Source organism: Candoia aspera, chromosome 4 (assembly GCF_035149785.1).
Source record: "Candoia aspera isolate rCanAsp1 chromosome 4, rCanAsp1.hap2, whole genome shotgun sequence".
Classification (NCBI taxonomy): Eukaryota; Metazoa; Chordata; class Lepidosauria; order Squamata; family Boidae; genus Candoia; species Candoia aspera.
In genome coordinates, this window is record NC_086156.1 from 5,250,680 (window position 1) to 5,264,205 (window position 13,526).

General features: G+C 47.4%; 1 protein-coding gene across 1 annotated transcript; it reads left to right on the forward strand.

Moving 5' to 3' along the window:
* Positions 1–219: 219 nt before the first annotated feature.
* Positions 220–11,553, forward strand: MYD88 (MYD88 innate immune signal transduction adaptor). Its single transcript, XM_063303303.1, is given in 6 exon segments — positions 220–602; positions 2,855–2,989; positions 5,363–5,543; positions 7,116–7,207; positions 7,427–7,537; positions 7,540–11,553. Coding segments are annotated over 6 exon segments (909 nt in total). The 5' UTR covers positions 220–265; the 3' UTR covers positions 7,593–11,553.
* The last annotated feature ends 1,973 nt before the right edge of the window (positions 11,554–13,526 follow it).

Genomic DNA, 13,526 nt, shown 5'->3' on the forward strand with positions numbered 1-13,526 from the left:
TGGCAGAGTTCACACGTATTGGCGTAGTGTGCTTTCCAACCCCAACTTATATTTTAATGCTAGTTCCCCGCCCGATCCCTCCCTCGGACAACATTCTTTTTAAAGAAAAAGGAAAAGTATGCATTTCCCCAGCGGAACCGGTTGGGCGGCGAGGTCTCCGCCTCTGCTTCCGCGCCGTCGGAGGAGGGGCGAAGGCGGCCCGGCGCGCAGGCAGGGCGAGGCGAGGCGAGGCGAGGCGGCGGGGCAGAGCCAGCCGGAGCCGGCCATGGCGGGAGCCGTGACCAGGCGCGTCGGGAGCGCGTCGGAGCCGTCGGAAGACGCCGCGGTGCCGCTGGTGGCGCTGAACTACTCGCTGCGGCGCCGGCTGGCGCTCTACCTCAACCCGCGCGCCCCGGTGGCGGCCGACTGGGCGGCGCTGGCCGAGGAGCTGGGCTACGAGTACCTGGAGATCAAGCACTTCGAGGCCCAGCCGAACCCCACCGGGCGCCTGCTGGACGACTGGCAGGCGCGGAGCCCCGGCGGGGCGACGGTGGGCCGCCTCCTCGCGCTGCTGCGCCTCCTGGGGCGCCAGGACATCCTCACCGACCTGGGACCCAGCATCGGTGAGCCCCGCGGGAGCGGGACGGGTCGCGGCCCGAGGGACGGGACGGGGGCGCCCTGCCTTGGGGAGGCAGCTGTCGCGCGGCTGCACGGGGGGCTGCGCTGCAGCTGGCGAGCGCGGCGCGCCACCCTGGGATGAGCGCGCCTGGGTTGCCCGCGGAGCCCTCCCGAAGCCCAGCCCCTCCGGATCGGCCTCGGCCGGCTCCCAGCTCGGCTCCGGAGGGGCGACGGTTTGGGTTTCGTTTTGTTTTTTGGTGTTGCAAAACCCCTGTGCATTTAGTTCCAGCTGTGGTCTAATCCAGCATCCCCTTCTCAACAGTAGCCCTAGGAAGGCAGGTGAGGTTGGGGAAAACATCACCTGTTGAATGCCTGTCTGTCAAGCACGTGTGGGGGGCTGGAGGTGGGGAAGAGCTGAAATGCCCCCTAAAGCAGCCTTCCCTGTGCCATCTGATTGTGGGTGATTTATACAAAACCCGAAAAGCTTCCTTGTAGGGAAGGTTTCATCATCATTTCCTTGCTCACCCCTCCTCCCCATCCTGTTTCGTTGCCCTGGGCTCACCATAAGCACCTCCAAACGAATCGGGTAGCCGTTTTTCCAACTAACACGTTTAATTAAAACAGAAGCTTTCGTGAGCATCCGACGTGCCTCTGGTCTCCAGATTTTAGTTTCAGGTCCCCAGGTCTGGGTGTCTTCCAGATGGGTGGACTTCAACTCCCAGAATTCTCAGCAGCGGGCAGGCTGGTGGGGGAATTCTGGGAGTTGAAGTCCACCCATCTGGAGGGCGTTCAAAATAGGGAAGACTGGTTTAATGGCATCATAAGTGGACAGGAAATAAGTCATTTGAGCATGCAGTCCTGGTGGTTGACTTTGATGGAAAAAGATAATTGTTCTTTTTATTTTTTATTTATTTATTTATCAAATTTGTCACTGCCCATCTCCTCCCACCGTTTCCATTTTTTCAGCCCTGTTCTGGATTGTTGAAAACTGACAGCAAATGGGTCATTTTAAGGAGGGTTTGGGATGGAAACTGTATCCCTAAAATAATAATAGCATGGTTAAAACACCATGGGAAAAGATGTAAAACTTCCTTTTTCTCTTCATTTGTGATGTGGCCCCACCTGTGTAGGCACTTGGGGGGGCACGTGATGTCACACGTTCTGATAGATCAAGGTTCCCCAAAGTGGTCACTATTGACCCCAAGGGTTGATGGGACTATCCAGGGGGTCAATAAATGTCTGGGGGTCAGTAGAGAGTCAATAAATGATGGAAGGTTGATGGGGGTCAATTAATCTTTTGGGGTCTCTGTAGAGCCCCTGACCTGGGACCTTAGTCCTGAAGGTGAGGCGGCTAGCAGCCAGACAGTGTGACCCAGGGTTGGATGGTCAGCCGCCAGCAAGCGTGGCCTTGAGTTGTCATTATTATTGTTATTGTTATCTACAAGTAGATTCAGTCAAAGACTGGTGAAAACTTAATAATTCAAGTCCTAACCAAGGACCTAAGAATTATTAAGGCAGTGTCTGAAGATATAACCAGTTCCAAGCGTGTATTTTTTTGTAAAATTAGGGTGTTTGGGTCTGTTGTTGTTGTTGTTGTTATTATTATTATTACAGGTAGTTCTTGCTTAACAACCACAATTGGGACTGGAATTTCAGTTTCTAAGCAAAACGGTCATTAATTGAATCCCACCTGATTTTATGACCTTTTTTTGTGGTGGCCATTAAGTGAATAAGTGTGGGCATTAAGCAAACTACCTGGGCGTTAAGCAAATCACGCGATTCCCCACTGATTTTGCTTGCCAGAAGCCAGCCAGGAAGGTCGAAAATGGCAATCCCATCACCACAGGATGCTGCAACAGTCATAAGTGCGAACCAGTTGCCAAGTGCCCAAATCATGATCACATGACCGCGGAGATGCTGCAATGGTCATAAGTGTGAGGACCAATTGCAAGTCAGTTTCCCCAGCACCGTCGTAAGTCTGAACTGTCACTAAATGAATGGTTGTTAAGTGAGGACTACCTGTATTATTCATAGTACTATTGGTTAAGGTAGTATTTATTATTTTCATATAATAAATGTTTGGGGGTTGATGAGCTGAAGAGTCTGGGGACCCCTGGCAGAGATGATGCCATGGGGGCTTGTCCTGGATGGCTGTCCCCACCGTCTCTCACCTCCCCAAAGTTACGCATTGTCCCCGCCTCCCAAAGTTGTCCGCCTCTTCTCTGAGATACATTTTTTTCTATGTGCCACTTTGCAGAGGAGAACTGTAAGAAGTATCTGCAGAAGAAGAAGCAAGAAGAATCAGAGCGGCCAGTCCAGGTCCCAGCAGTGGACAGTAGCTTTCCGAGGGCATCCGAAATGAAGGGTATCACCACTCTGGACGACCCGCTTGGTAACTGGGCTGTCAGATCTGTGAATAATTTTAACACTGTAACATCTTTTAATAATGACTGTTTTTAAAATAATTATTGTATTGTATTTTCTCTTCTGTTTGGTTCTACCGTAGGCCTCCCGGAGTTAGTTCGGACTTGGGCAGGGCCTCAATTAAATAAATTAAATCAGGCAGATGGTGGGGATTGGAAAGAGGGGTAGCGTGGGGCCCTCTTAAGTTGGTCCTAGGGAGGAAGTAGCGGACAATCCTACTACCTCTGGCAGTAGGAGTGAGGGAAGATTTCTTGGTTCTCAGAACTACCAACACTTGCAAGCCAGGTAGAAATTCCGCAGGGAAAGCTTCGACAGGCTAGTTCATACATCACAGACCACAGAGTCCTCCTCTTTGGGGGGCGATGGGCAGCAATAGAAATCTGAATAATTAATAAATAAATAAATAAATAAATAAATAAGGATCATTTAGATGACTGTGGTCTGTTTGCAAAGTCAGTTGTGATTTATTTATGGTTCATGTATGGGCCCAGTTGTGGTCTATTTATAGTTTGTGCATGGAGGCAATTGTGGTTTATTTATGGTTTGGGTATGGACCCAGTTGTGGTCTGTCTATTTATAGTTTGTGCATGGAGGCAATTGTGGTTTGTTTATGGTTTGGGTATGGAGCCCCTTGTGGCTTTTTTATGGAAACCCGAAACTGTGGCTTAGCGTGATGTGCAAGCCAGCTTATGGCATTTCCCTCCAGGAGGCTAGCTGAAACTGGCTTACTGTGCACCTCCTGAGTAGTAAGGGGACCTCAGATGTTATTGTTCATTTCAGAGAGCGACTGTATCTGTTTATTCTGGGTTAGCCCTGTTTGAGGTCTCCTTCCCCACCCCTCAGTATTGGAATGGCCCAGAGTTGTTTATGCTACTGGGTATCATTTTTGGAGAGATGGGGGGAGGCAACAGGCTAAGCCATGGTTATCCTAATCCTGGTTTCAGGAATAAACCACAGTTGGCTTGGTTCGTACAAACTGGATTTGCACAACCCTCTAAGTCTCCAACTAGCAGAGCACGTTCATTTACGACTTCATTAGTTTTATATCCTGCCTTCAGGAGCCCAAGGCACTGTGCATCGTGCTCAGTCCTAGTATTCTTCCCCAGAACAACAGCCCCATGAGGTAGGCTAGGCAGAGGAAGAGGAAGAGAGAGACTAGCCCAAAGTCACCCAGGATGCTTTCATGGTTGAAGGTGGTGAAAGTGGGACTTGAACCCAGTTCAGCACAATGCCAGGCTTCCTCACTACGCCATGGCTAGTGAGTTGGGATGAGCAAATCTCTCACAGGGGGGATTAGCAGCTGAAATGTGTGTATCCTCTCTTAGGAGTTCTTTCCGGCTCTTGGCTAGTCATGGATCGGCATCTGCCACGGAATGTTAATTTCCAGCCCTTCAACCAAAATCGGTTTGGGTGGATGAGGAAATGGTCAACCTTGGCTTATCATAGGTTTCCCCAACCCGGCGCCTCTCTAGCCACAAGCGGGGCTGGAGGAATAGCAAAGGAACAATTCTAAGACTGATGACGAAAAAGGCTGACCCAAGAATTCCAGCAAGTAACCTGCTTTCTGTCGTGGGACCTCTTTGCAGGCTGTTCAAAGCTGTTAGATGCTGGCGTTCTTCCCCCCGCACTTTTGATGTAACCAGGAGGATGCTAGTCTCTTTTGAGGAGGGAGCCAGTCTGCCCCTGGCTTTGCTTTTTAGTTATTAGTCACATTATTAATGGGAGGTATAATCTTACATTCCCTTGTAGCTATATTGGACTCAGTTCCCGTGGCCCCAGAGGCTGGGAACGCTGGGCCCTGAAGCCTATCACCTCTGGAGGGTTCCAGGTGGAAGCAAGCTGGTTTAGGGCTTCTGTGGTTTGTCACACTAAACCATGGTTTATCTTGCTGATGTGGTTGAACAAGCCATGGTGGCCTGGCTTGCTTATCAACACTAAGCCCTAAACAGTGATTTATGAGCAAAAACAAATGGGTTTGTACATCACACTAAGCCACAGGCAAACCAGGGGCGGAGCACGATGCACAAGTTTATTTTTTCTAGATGATGCATCAGGGAAGCTTTGCAAAGGTGGGGAGGGGTCAGTATTTCACAAAAGACAACTGGGTTATCTTGTTCCTCTCCTCCTCAAGGAGTCCACTGGGGGAGGCAAGAGGGAGCAAGGGGTAACATGCAGCATGATGTCATCCTGCGGAGGACATGAATTGCTTACTCGCCAGTAGGTAATTCACACTGCTTGCACTGTGGCATCATGCCGCACAGATAGGCGTTTTTGCTATCACGGTGGCTTGTACCGATGCTGGGTCCCCTCCCTTCCTGATTATTGTCCTTCTTTTCTGCAGGGCAAACCCCGGAGCTGTTTGACGCCTTCATCTGTTACTGCCAGAACGACATTCCCTTTGTTCAAGAGATGATCCAGGAACTGGAGCAGGCAGAACATAAGCTGAAGCTCTGTGTCTTTGATCGGGATGTCCTGCCGGGAACCTGCGTGTGGTCCATCACCAGCGAGCTGATAGAGAGGCGGTGGGTTCAGGACCATGTCTGAAAAGCTTTGAGCTGACCCAGGAGGAGAAGCGGGATGAGCTGGGATTAAAACACTGATTGTGTTCACTTGGGGGTGGGGGTGGGAAGGGCAGCTTAGTGTCTCTCCAAAAAGATCTGGGGGAAGAGACTTGCTGTGGGTCCCACCACTGAAGAAGTACGGGTAGTCCTCGGATTATGAAGGCAGTTGGGAGCAGAACTGTTGTCGCTAAGCAGTGCAGTTGTACAGCGCGATGTCACATGACCCCATTGCTTAGCGACAGCAATCCAGGCAGTCCTCGTTGCCGTTGTAACCCCAGGACCAATTGGGTCATTAAGCAGGAAGCGGTGGGAGTCCCAGGCAAGGATTATTGCGGTGTCACAGGGGGTTGCCACGGGCAGATGCTATGGAGCATGGATGGTCAGCGGAGGCCTTGGGAGGGCTGGAGGAGGCCCTGTGTGGGTGCCTGCTACAGAGTGCAGCAGGTGGAGTGTTATGGAGTGGGACCCTCCTCAGGAGAAAAAGCAACAGGACCGACTTCTTGGAGCAACTTGTGACCTTCCCTGCCGGCTTCCCCATTGACTTTGCTTGTGGGAAGCTGGCAGGGAAGGTCGCAAGTGGCGATCGCATAACCGCAGCTCCTTGTGACATCATAATCACGAGCCGGGCACCTGAGTGCCCGGATCACAATCAGATGACCACGGGGGTGTTGCACCAGCCAGAACTTCGAGGACTGGTTGCAAGTCCGTTTTTTCAGCACCGCTGTAACTTTGAACGGTCGCTAAACGAGTGGACATAAGCCAAGGACTACCCGTAGCATCCTTAGAGACCCTGAGCCCCAACCTTCTCAGTGATAGAAGCCTGGATATCTGGACCACCCCTCCCTCATTTTTTTCCCCATGTTTTCTTTTTTCAAATATTTTTATTAGAACTTTACAATACAATAAAAGTATAAAAAATGTAAAAGAAGAAAAAAGATAGGAAATAAGGAAGAAACGAAGTGAAAAAAAGAAAGGAAACATAGAATTTTGACTTCTGCCCCTTTTTCTATCAAGTAATTGCCATCTCGCCCTTTCCCCTCCCACTCTAGCTCTTTTTAATCCCCAGATCCATAAATCGTCAGTTCAGTGTCCTCGTTCTTTTCTTTTTCATTGAGACGTGACTCCGTAGGGGGACAAGGGAAGACCAAGCCGTCCCCGAATGGTGGCACATCCGAATGACTGATTAATCATCATCAAAGCTTTTGCTTTTAATTTTGTTGTACCGACACTTTGTAAGTCACTTCTGGAAATGGAGGAGCTAGAAGTTGAAGTTCCTTGTTTATTTGGTGACCTGCCGACCTACACAATTATTCCCTACAGGGGATTTAGCAAGTCGCCCAGTCAGGTGTGGAGCAGGTCGTAAGCTATAGAAACGCTCACGGTGCCTTGAAAACCATGGCTTGTGACACAACATATTGTGTAGGTTCAGCCAAAGGGGGCTTATTCAGCTCATGAGTCGATAAACACGGGTTTAGTGCAGAGCAAGAACTCATCCCTGGTGTGTTTTTTCCCCTGTTCTGTGGGTAACCACAGGTGTCGGAGAATGGTGGTGGTCATCTCAGATGACTACCTGGACAGTGAGGAGTGTGACTTCCAGACCAAGTTTGCTCTCAGTCTCTCCCCAGGTAAGATCCTGATCACGGTGGGAACGAGGTCAGCGTCCTTGGTCAGCCGTGCCGTGTGGCCTTGCGGACCTTTGGGCCGCCCTGGGATGGGCCACGCGGTTCAGAACGCCAGATGCAGTTGGGAAGGCTGGCCGGGAGAGCTGCGGCCGCGTGTCCCTTGCTCGGGGTGAGGTGACATGCCTGGTTAGGTCACGTTCCCGTCTCGGCTTCCTTCGGCAGGAGCTCGTCACAAGCGCCTAATTCCAGTGAAATGCAAAATCATGAAGAAGGACTTCCCGAGCATCTTAAGGTTCATCACCATCTGCGACTACACAAATCCGGCCACCAAGAAGTGGTTTTGGACCCGACTGGCCCGATCTCTGTTGCTCCCGTGATGCCGCGTTGAAAGGCCGAAGCCTTGCGACGCCGGAGGGTGGGGCCTGCAGGGAGGGTGGGAGTCGCAGAGTAAGCAGGGTTTAGCCACACGCGATTCCTCACCTTCCCTGTGAACGGCAAACTCGGGTTAAAGCCAGCCTTCGTGAAGGCCCTGGAGCAGTCCCCGGCCTCGCGTTGGGGTCAGAAGGAACAGAATGTAACAACTGGGATATTAATCTGAGTCCCGTTTGCTTATTTCCTTTCGTTTTTGGTGAAACGAAGGAACCAAGAAAAACTTGATGGATGGCAGGAAGTCTTTTAAACTTCCTGCCAACAACCCGGTGGGATGAAAAACACCAGTTACTTCCTGCTAAGTGCCTGTGGCTTCTTATGGAGGAAGACCACAAGAACCATCGCTCTGTGCCACAGAATCAGAGTGGGACCCGTCCCACTTTCCTATTTCCGAGAAGGGCAGTCAACCCCCAACGCCTTAGAAGGCCCTTCGCCTACCGCATTTCACGGATCTGCCTTGTGTACGTGAACGCACATTTCACCTAGTGCCATAAGCCATGGTTTGCTTTAACCGAGGTTGCTTGACCAAGCCTCAGTGAACTCATTCACACGTAATACCAAGCCATGAAGCACAGTTGACAGTGGCTGGGTTCACAAGGGCTGCTCAACCAAACATGATTTGTTTCATAGAGGCCTAGTGCAGGGTGTGAATTCCACTCTTGTGTGGGTAAATCAGGGTTTATGGCTTAGAGTTATGAGCAAACGTGGCCTGTATAAATTTTACAAGCAACCAGTTCTCTCTGTCCCACTTCCAAATCAGGGAGAGGAAATGGCCACAGTTTAAGTGTGTCTTTTGAATGGGTACCGGACCCACAGCTGACTCTCAGCTGTGCCTAGAGCGCATGGGTATCACAAAGGGAGGGATGCTCATATGACATCATAATGCAAATGTCGCAAACAATATAGTTTGGGTGATGATGTCATGATGTGGGTGATGTCACTGTGGCTTCTACCAAATGCTGGTGCTCGCGTGGGAAGACTTCAAGACCAGCTTTCTGACTTTCCTGACTGAGACCTACTTCCTCAGGTTCATGAACCAGTTAGATACAGCAACTAAGCTGGTACAGTTTTGACCCTGCTGAAATCATGCTAGGTTGCTCGATCCCTTTAATTTCAGGGGTGATCAAGCATAGTCAAGTCTGGGTCCAGCCCATGATGTTCAGAGCAGGAGAAAAATACAGGTAGTCCTCGCTTAACAACCACAACTGGGACTGGAATTTTGGTTGCTAAGCAAAGCAGTCACTAAGCAAATCTGACCCGATTTTACGACCTTTTTGCGGCAGTCGTTAAGTGAATCACCATGGGTGTTAAGCAAACCGTGTGGTGCCCCATTGTTTTTGCTTGCCAGAAGCCGGCCAGGAAGGTCAAAAATGGCGATCATTGACCACAGGATGCTGCGACTGTCAAAAATGTGAACCGGTTGCCAAGCGCCCAGATTGTGATCAAATGACCCCAGGATACTGCAACGGTTATAAGTGTGAGGACTGGTTGCAAGTTGGCTTTTTCAGTACCATTGTAAGTCTGAACCATTACTAAACGAATGGTTGTTAAGCGAGGACTACCTGTATCTTTTTCATTCCACCAAGTTCTCAAACACACACAAGGCCCATGCCCCAGATTTAGGCAATAACATAGTACTTGAAAGAGAGATCATGGAAATATTTGGGGTGTTAATGCATAAATATTGAATAAAAAAAATAGACAAAGAAAATTTATAATATATTTCTGTAGCTATTGTAATATAGAGACATTCCATCTGCATCCCATACCCCGTGAGGATGATCCTTCCTCGTCTGGCTACTTCCATCTCTCCTTAAAATGTTTTTTTGCAAAGTTCAGCATTCTCCCCACCTTGCAGGGGGGAGCAATGTCTTTTTAACAGTGAAAGAGTTGACGTGCTCCAGCTGGAAAAAATGATTTTTTTTTTCTGAAGATGCCATGAAATATAATCTTCCCTGTCCTGGGATTGCTACAGGTATGTGTAGACTACCACCCACGTCATCTTAGGCTGTGGATGATGGGAGTTGAAGCCGAAATTCATCCAAGTGTCTTTCTTTGAGGTCCGCCAATGTTTGGGTGAGGGCGGTAGTTACATTTGAAAGTTTAATGTAGAAAAAATAATAATTTTAATGCATTTGGGCCCTCTTGCAATATGGCTGGAGGTGTGCGTGCGCCACTTCCCACATGGCTCCATGATGCACTGGTTTAACAGAACGGCAATCAGTGCTGGAGTTTGTACTGTTACAGCTTTGAATTTTTATCTGTCTCTCCAGGGGTGTATGCAGGGGATGGTCAAAAAAGTCAAGATGGCAGTTTTGACTATAGGATCAAAGCTGCACCCATTTTTTACATGCACTTAAAAACAGGTGGAGCTTTGATCACACATCACGGCAACAATCTTGAAATTTTTGACCACAGCTTGTAAATATCTCTGTAACTATCTCAGGGCCCTCAGGTGCCATGTGTCAGATCAGAATATATGATACTTGGAAATATTAGTTTGTATGTATTCTTAGGTAGCATTTAAAGACTTCAGGGGCTAAAGGCGCATTTGTATAATTCACGTTATTCATTTCTTAGCCAGCAGGATCCATCTCTCCTCCTGTTTGCTTACATAGGCTGGTTTTTGCTGGGGTATTTTAACCACATGCCCTCTTGCTCACCATTTTATTCTTATTTTGTGCTGCATAATGGCTTTTCATTCTGTACTGCCCTTAAACTCTGTAGAACCAAAAAGACTTTTTATGTGGTGTCCACAAATTAAAGAAAGAAAGAAGGAAGAAAAAATGTTCCTTGTTACTGGGGGTGGTTTTCCCCCTCTTCAATTTGATTTGTCCTTGGAGGTAATTTTGGATGTGTAAATTAATCCAATTCTCATCTGGGTTGTTTTTTTTTGGACAGGGAATGGGGGGGTGGAATTAATCTGATTCATATGAAGGCAGATGTACTCAAACTGTCCGCACTTCCTGAATCACAGTAAGATTCAAAACAAATTGTACTTTGAAATTAGCACTTTCTGAAATGTTATAATGAAGAAATTGAGCAAAAATGTGTATATTGCTGAAAACAACCCCCCCACAAAAGACATTAACAACAGACTGTTTATCTTAGAGGCGCAACAAATGCGTACAATTTTTTAATGTGGATTTTGAGCAAAAGTGCAGAGCGATGCGGAAAATGGGAATTTGAAATGAATGTAAGACTGGGTGAATGAGAAACTGATATTTTGGGATGTGTTTCTCCTTTTACAGATAAATTCAAGGATGGTCATAAACAGTGTGCCAATGCAGGGTAATAATTAACCCAGGTTTACTCAGAAAGTGGGTTTATTTGTTTTTGGCTTAGCATGAGTTGGAAACGAATCAGTGCATTTTACTCTGTGTTGTTGAAGCTCATTTTGCAATAATGCACGTTTGGTTATGTATATATAGAAGTTAAGAAAACCTTCCCTTGGAATTCAGGACAGATTGCCTGAAAACAAGAAAGGGAAGCTATTCATAGAAGAAGGAGTATGTTTTTTTAACATTTGTAACATTGAGATAGGCTGGAAATCTGACATCAAAATTCACCATTTCCATTTCTTCAAGGGATGTTTCACGATTTCATAGACCTGCAACAAATTGTACTTCATGCTATTGCATGTCTGCTGTCAAGAATCCACTTGCAGATAGAAATACCTTCTTGTTTTAGTAGCTTATAGATCTGAACCAAGATGAAAATGTCATCAAAACTGCAATTGCGAACTGTTTGTTCTGTGTATTTTCAGCGTATAGTGTTTCAATTATCTGTAGATTTTTTTAATGGTTTTTTTTAGGTTGTGGTACCAGATTCTGAGCACTTCTGGCAGAGGGAAGACTTTTCATAATTACATTTAAGTGTTGACTACCCTGGCATGTTGTTGAATATAATTTTCGAGCCAAGCTTGCTGTTACCCGTCTGTGTTTGAAAGCTCCCATCTGTGTTTTCCTTGAACACAGGACGACTCCTTGTCTCAAGTCCTGCCCAAATACTTAACAACCCATAATATAAAAGCAATACTTTACTTAGGGGGAGGGGCAGTATTTAAAGGCGTGAATGAATCCGTAAGCCTCAAGATTGGCTCTTTTCCAGCGGACTGTCCTCCAGAGTCCAACTCCCATCATTCACAGCCCTCCTGTTGCCTGGAGATGATGGGAATTGAGCTCCAAACAGTGCTGAGGTTATCAGCTTGAAAAGGGTGCTCAATGATTTCTACCCCTTTGTAGTTAATGATTACACCAAGCAGTCTTTGCAGAAGGAACGTACCACCCCAGAAGATCTTCCAGTGAGCACAGTGCAGAAACTACTCATTTGGGACCTACAGAGAAGGTAGCATCAGAATTGCCCGTTTCAGCACCAGGGATCATGTCTGGGTTGAGTTGGAACCAGAAGTTAAGGACTTGCCAGCCCCAGAAACTTCAGATGCTTGAAGATGTAGAAGCAGAGAACGTAGAGGAGAGCTCAGTGATGGTTCTACACAAGAGTCAATGCCTGTTTCTCGCCATGGATTAATCTCTGACCCTGTGTGGAAACCATGCTAGCTAGGTATAAACACCTTTAGCGGAGAACAGTCTGGCTCTACAGTAATACCTGATTTCAGTCCAGCCTTTAGCTGTTCTAAATTAATCCTCTGCTGGATGCCTGGATCAACCTCGCATTTTCCTTGGTTGTTTAGAGCAGCCTTTCTCAACCTTCTGACCCTGGAGGAACCCTTGAAATATTTTCCAGGCCTTGGGGAACCCCTGCATATTCAGGGTCAAATATAGGCCAGAAGTTACAAAATTATACTCGTTTCATGGATAGGCCTGTAGAGATGCATTCACAATGTTCTTAAACTAAAAATACAGAATGAAACTTAACTCTTCAATGTGAAGTTGCCTGAATGTGAAATAATTGTTTAAATAAATCACAATCTCCCAGGGAACCCCTAGTGACCTCTCATGGAACCCTAGGGTGCCACAGAACCCTGGTTGAGAAACCCTGGTTTCGAGCTACCAGATAAGGATTGCAAATTTGCAGATGGGCCCTAGGGGGCAGCAAAGAGTTTTGCCTCCCCCTAGTGGTCACTGGGTTTTTGGCAGCCCAGTCCTATTTCTCAGTTATTTCAGCTGGATGGTTGCTATTTGACATTGACAACTCTTCTCGCCCAATTTTTATGCAGAGCAGAACTGAATAAAAGAAATGACTGCACAGGCCAGATGTTGTATACCTGTGCTGTGCAGGCCTCCTTTGTGCTCAGATAATGGGTTGATTATTACCAGATGTTGGCCACTCTCAGACATCAGGCTGAACACTTAGGCTTGATTGTATTGTCCCTTTTGGCAATGTGACAGCTCATGAATTGATGGGTCCTTGCTGCTGTTTCCACAGAAGGATATCATCTGAAAAAGTGCACCGTAACCAAGAGGGATGCATTTCTAGGTATCTAGAAATAACTAAAAATAAATCTCAAGTATGACAGCCTCCAGGCTAGAAAGCAAAGTCCCTTTCTTCTTTGTGTAAAATCTTCCTCAAATCAAAATCAACTGGTGACTTCATGAAACATGCTTGTAGCTTTCCTAGCAGCAATATCGAAGTGGTTTCTGCTTCCTTCTTTTAGGATGCGGTCAGCCCCTTGAGGTAGGCTGTCAGGAAACAGACCCCGCATGAAATACTAGAATTCTACTGTATTGATCTAGGCCGGTGTTTTTCAACTGTGGCAGCTTGAAGATGTGTGGACTTCAACTCCCAGAATTCCTCAGCCAGCAAAGTCCACGCACCTTGAAGCAACCTGGTTGGGGAATTCTGGGAGGTGAAGTCCACACATCTTGAAGTCGCTCAGGTTGAGAAACACTGCTTTAACCATTTCTTATTGGGCTTAATTTCCAGAATTCAT